Source organism: Gastrolobium bilobum, unplaced genomic scaffold (genome assembly GCF_033153095.1).
Source record: "Gastrolobium bilobum isolate Gb01-03AN ecotype WA unplaced genomic scaffold, APGP_CSIRO_Gbil_v1 utg755, whole genome shotgun sequence".
In the NCBI taxonomy this organism is placed as follows: domain Eukaryota; kingdom Viridiplantae; phylum Streptophyta; class Magnoliopsida; order Fabales; family Fabaceae; genus Gastrolobium; species Gastrolobium bilobum.
In genome coordinates this window covers 314345-320344 of record NW_026897541.1, presented here as the reverse complement: position 1 = coordinate 320344, position 6000 = coordinate 314345, and the positions used below count along the sequence as shown (strand labels likewise).

General features: G+C 31.6%; 1 protein-coding gene across 1 annotated transcript; it reads right to left on the bottom strand.

Moving 5' to 3' along the window:
* Positions 1-954: 954 nt before the first annotated feature.
* Positions 955-3900, bottom strand: LOC133307882 (histone-lysine N-methyltransferase ATXR6). The gene is made up of 6 exons (XM_061508434.1): positions 3672-3900; positions 3489-3569; positions 3167-3396; positions 2083-2183; positions 1786-1998; positions 955-1114 (listed from the first exon to the last, which is right to left on the bottom strand). Exons 1-6 carry the CDS (start codon positions 3898-3900, stop codon positions 955-957), a joined length of 1014 nt encoding a protein of 337 aa, XP_061364418.1.
* Between the last annotated feature and the right edge of the window lie 2100 nt (positions 3901-6000).

The following is a 6000-nucleotide window of genomic DNA, read 5'->3' as shown; positions in this document are numbered from 1 at the left end:
TCTTTTGATCACTTTGGGCCCAAGCAGCTATTCAATGTTTCGGACTTCGGATATATTTTGTGCAATGAGTCTTTGCATGTTATAACCTACGGTTCATACAAAAATTACATAAATTTAACATAAAACTGGTCTCTTTCTAAGAATTTGATCATACTTAAAAGGTATTTATATTATTATCAAATCATCATATTACTAGTAAGTTAAGAGAAACAGGGCAGGTTCATACAGAAAAACTAAGAAGCCACAATCTAAACAAGATTTAAGAAGATTGATCCTGCTACAGCTTCTACTTTAACCACTCTTGGTAACTGATTTGCAAAGAGTATTTGGTTTCCATAATAATGAACACAAAAAACCATAGTGATAGAAGTTTTTCTTGTGAACTCCTATATTGAAGGATACTCTCAATGGTCCAATCATTTCAACCATTTCGGATTAGCTACACAAGTCATAGATATCCTAATTCGAATAAGACTTAGGCCTGTTGAAATTGGAGGCCAAGATTATAAGAAGTCTTATCTAATTTATTAATCACATTAGATACAAATAGAATCAACGGGTAATATTAGTTGATTCCAAGACTTGCTTTTATATAAATTGATCCTCCACCTCAAATATGCATTGGTTATAGCAAATATAATTAAATGCTATCATCAATCGAATCGTTGTGGTGTCTCACCTATATTGTGTCAGGAAACTTCTCTAATTACCAAAACCTATATTAGAAGGAATAAAAAACATATGGGTTAGTAGTTATCAATATTCCAATTGCCTTGACTTTAATTGAATTGCGAATTGTGTATAATCTGGCAGGGCACTTAGGGAATAGGGAGAATATAAACGGGCAAGAAGCATTGATAATTTGTGTAAGCTTTTTGATAAATTAGTAGTGAGGAGAGAGAGAGCCAGAGAACTTCTCAGGAATTTCGATGGTGATGCCAGCATACAATGAAATTATACAAAATGTTCAGTTGGATATTCATGTTCGTATCCATTGTAGTCATAATACAACCTTTCCCCCTTTGTTATATCTCTATTAGCAATTAAAAGAACCCGACATTCACCATCAACGTCAAATCTCACGCATTTCAAGTTCTGCTTCTTTTTCCCTTCCCTGCATATGAAAACAAGAAACTTCATTAACGGTTATTTCCATCAAACAATTATGCTACTTGAATTGAAAAGAAAATGTTATACTTGATCATGAGTCTTTAAGAAGTCTTTAACTTGAAAGTATTCTTGGCATTGCATAAAAGGGGCAAGTAAATATTAGACTAAATATCATTTTTGGTTCCTAACAAAAAACAAGTTCCCCACTTTAATTCCTTACATAAACAAAATTTGTTAGCAAGTCTCTATGAAATTTAAAGTGGACCCATTTTAGTCCTTTTGAAGGACTAATGTGGATCATTTTTGAATTTGTGAGGAATCATAATTTCAACTAAATGGGTCCACTTTGAATTTCTTAAGGACCTCCACACTAATTTTTTTCTGTAAGGGACTAAAGTGGGGACCGTGTTTTTATTAGGTTACTCTAAATATTATTGTTATTCATATCAAGTCCACAAGTCAGGTCAATTTTCTAGGTATGCTTAACTGACTAGGATCCTGTCAGTTTAGATTGCTCATTTGCTCTAAAGTTAATAGGTTTTAAGATAAATATAACTATGATATCAGTATGTACACTCTTCGTTGATTATAATTTACCAATATTGAGTGGACACTTGACCAATTCAAAAACATCCAAGATGGTAGACAATAAAATTTGAGATGGAAGAAACTTACGGTGTGTGATTATTGATGCCATTAATGAAACGTGCTATGTTGCTACGTTTATCTGGACAGATGACAAGCGTTCTTAAAGGATCAGAAGCTGAAAGAAGTGTCATTATGCTATCCCCATCATCATTTTCCCGATTCTTTAAGAAGTCTACATCTCCAACATATTCTGTTATTATAGTCAAATCTCTAATGAATCTATCCGCTTCTACAGTGAACCTGCAGAAAGAGAAATCTAATAGTGAAACTCAGAGTGCAAAAGGAGAAAAAGATAATGCCAATTTATGTTGTATTCATACTTACCCTTCTAGAGGATCAAAAACAACCATGAGAGGTGGACATTCTCCTCTTTCCATCATACTTTTGCACAAGTTTAAAGTCTCGGTGTCTTCTTTCGATAAGACCTGAGTCAAAAAGATATACAAACTTGTCTGAATTGCCAATCTAGATGCATAGAAAAAAGGAGGAAGAAGAAATTACCACTGTTGCTAAACACACATACTCGTTTGTTTGCACCATTCTATAAAAAGCTTGAGAATCATGAAATACATAATACTTATAAACGTTGTGCACTGATAAAGAGAAAAGTGTTGTACATCCGAACGATGACAACTAGTGCAGAAGGATACACGACACATCTAAAGGGGACTGCATTTTAACAAAAATGTTGTATTTACTAACGAATATAGTTTCACACTAGTTTGGAGTCACACCACTAATGTTGTACAGTGTTGCATGATTTGCTTTTGTCCCTATGCATCAACTATTATTAGTCTATTGCTGTTATAGTTTTCACCTACTTTATTGTCGAACAATGTCCTACATTAAGCATAAGCTGGGGAACCAAAGATGTTTGCTTGTGTTCTGAGATAACCAACCAATAACTCAAAATAAGTGGCACTGACTTTTTCGATCTAAACAACATTCTAAGGTTCCATTTCCACGAAGGTGAACAAAAGACATGTTCAATGAGTCAAAACTTTATAATGTATTGTTTGTCTACTAACAAAACAAGCGACAGCGAGAACTAAAAAAACATACCACCCCTTATGTTGACAAAGGGGAGAGGAACAAAATCACAATTATTTTACTACGTGTAAGGAAGCAAACAAACTCTATAACTCAAATTTATATATTTTTCTTTCTTTCAAGTAATTTTCTATACTCGAATAACTTCAGTTTCTCAATTTCTATGCTGCTAATCTTTAGAATAACAAAATAAAATAAAAAAACAAAGGTTATAATAAACTCTATAATATACTATTCCTTATAGATAGTTCTTCTCTAAGCTTCTGTAACCATAGATTCCTTAATGTGACAGATTATTTCAGTATATAATGTACACAAATTGGTGTTATTGGGAACAAAAACATGAGTTAATAATCACCTGCATTCCACCATGTTCAAGAGCAGGACGATTAGCAGACCTTGGTGCCATTCCAAGCATGTAAGTAAGATCATTACTGAATTCAGTTTTAGTTGCAGTAAGCGCTGTTGCAAGTGATGCCATCTGTTCTAATCTCCTTTTAGGATCTTCAATAGGGGTGAAAGGAAACAATTTCCTTTTCTTTTTCAACACCACTAAGCTACTACCCCGCTTTCTCTTCTTCCGCGTGCCTAAATAGATATATATCAAAAAAGAAAAAAAGGATAATAAAAATTTGCACTTCGATTAATTTCAACCCTCACATCCCTAAATTTCACTTTACCTGGATTTGATATCTGGGGTTTAACGGAAGATCGTTGAATTCGAAAGAAATCAATAATTTTGGTCTGAACAAGAGGAAAAGCTGCATTGTAACAAAGTAATTATTAGTTAATAAGAATAATAATAAATTTTATTTTTAATTATAGAACAGACAAAGGGAATGGAAAATAATGAAGGGACATACATTTAGGGTTGTTATTGTTGTTGGAACAGGGGGGGCAGAACCAGGGGCCTTTGGGGACAGAAGAAAGGATGGGTTTGAGACAGAAGAGGTGGTAGCCGCGGTCGCATTTGTCGCACAGAAGCAACTTCGCCGGCGAGAAGCCGGATCCGCATTCCTCGCAGCTGACGTCATCTTCGTCGAGACTCGAAGATTTGGGTGCTAGGGTCCTTCTTCGACGGAGTGAAGCCATTACCATGAGAGTGGTTGCAACTGATGCAACAATTACATATAAGTATGAAGAAGAAGATAAGAGACTCTTTCGCGCGCTAATTTGGCTTCGCGGGAAATTGGGTTTTGAATGGCGCCATTTTTTATTTTTTATTGTTTCGTTGTTGTTATTTTAACATGTCCTTGATGAAATCATCCTCTCGTATTTTCATATTTTTTTAACACCGCATTTCAGTTATTTATAATTTTTAATAACAAATCACTGTCTTTTCCATTAAAGAAAAAAAGCCCAAAACTTGATCATGATGATTAAGCTGCAGTTAATGATTTCTGCCATTATGAAATGAAAAAAAAAATCTTCTCACATGGAAAATCATCATTTTGTCATTAAAATTTATAAATAATTGGGATCTCCTCTCGTGGAGCGAAGATACAGTGCACCGGGACTAAAAAATATAGAATGGGACTGAGATGAGAGAAAGAAAAAAAAAAAAAATTTAATACATGTGTCAATTCTTGAATTGAAGAACAACGATGGTCTTTGAATATATTAAAAATTTCCCCTCTTGTGATGTATGATCATGTTACATCAAAATATTAGAGAATTCATTCTTTCTTTTTGTCGATAAACGAGAATTCATTCTTTTTAATTTAGTAACGTTATTGTTTCTTTCTAATTTTACATTTTTTTGATTATTGAAATTAGTATTGCTTTTAAATACTCTCTCTTTTTTTATTCGGATTACTACTAATATATATTAAATAGTTTTTTTACTCAACTAATGTTTTTTGTTTTTTTTTATCAATTATAAAATTTCCTTCCTGATAATTAACTTTTCACTAATTCTTACAAGTCGCTTTTTAGGATTTAATATTTTTGTTTTTTCTATAGAAAAAATTTTCTTTGCCACCCTCGTATAAATCTTTTATAGTTAACGAATCTCATTATAAAGAGATTAGATAAAAGAAAATTGTGGGATTCACTCATTTTTATGTGAGTGTGATAGAAATATTTTTTTTTTTACAACAAAAAGCAGAAATATTTTTCTTTGCTTTTTACTGCGTATTCTAACTTTTTTTTTTTTTGTAAACGATATACTACATTTTTTTTATGGGTTCGCTTTTTCTACAGTTAATGTTGATAACTGGGCCCAAAACGACGTCGTTTTGAGGTAGAAATCAAAGTATTTTTGTAATTATAATTTATTTCAGGGTTATAATAGTCTTTTTTATCATAATTTTTTAACCCAAAAAGACGTCATTTTGGGAGCGAATGTAAATAACTTATCTACATTCCCTTTAGAAACATTAAAACTTTTTTTATTAAAGGGTTGCACATATTAAATATAAATGAAGGGTTCGCTTTTTCTATAGTCAATGTAGATAACTTATCTACATTGAACTCAAAACGACGTCGTTTTGAGGCTGAAATTAATGTATTTTTGTAATTATAATTTATTTCAGGTTTATAATAGTCTTTTTTATTATAATTTTTTAATTTTTCAATCCAAAACGATGTCGTTTTGGGAGCGAATGTAGATAGCTTATCTACATTCACTTTAGAAACATTAAAGCCATAAATGAAATATTATAACAAGAATAATTTTTTGTGTTGTTATCATACATGTTAAGATACGAAGCATCGATACTTCAAAAACTTTGACATGTCGTGTCGACACTTTTCGCCACTCTAATACTCATTGCAAATACTCAAAAAAGGGTTTAAAAGTTGCATTGTTTTGCACTTTGAATTCCAACTATTAGATTCGTTGGATTACGATTATCATTTTATTAAGTTTAATATAAATATTTGAGATATTATGTTTCTTTCCAAAAGTAATGGGTATTATAAGCTTAGCTTTATTTTTTGTTAAATTATTGAATATTAAATATAATATACATTAAAAAAATTAAAAATATTATTTAATATCAAAACGTATTATATCGAAGTGTCATATCCCGTGTGCCATGTAGGTGCAACATAAATATTAAAAAATGCTTAAAAAAAAACATTAGAACACTAGTGATACAAATGATTGAGTTGTTAAATGTCGAATGTGTGAAGGAACAAAACTATAAATTTTGTGATACAATGAAAATGAGGGAGGATATTTTTACTACT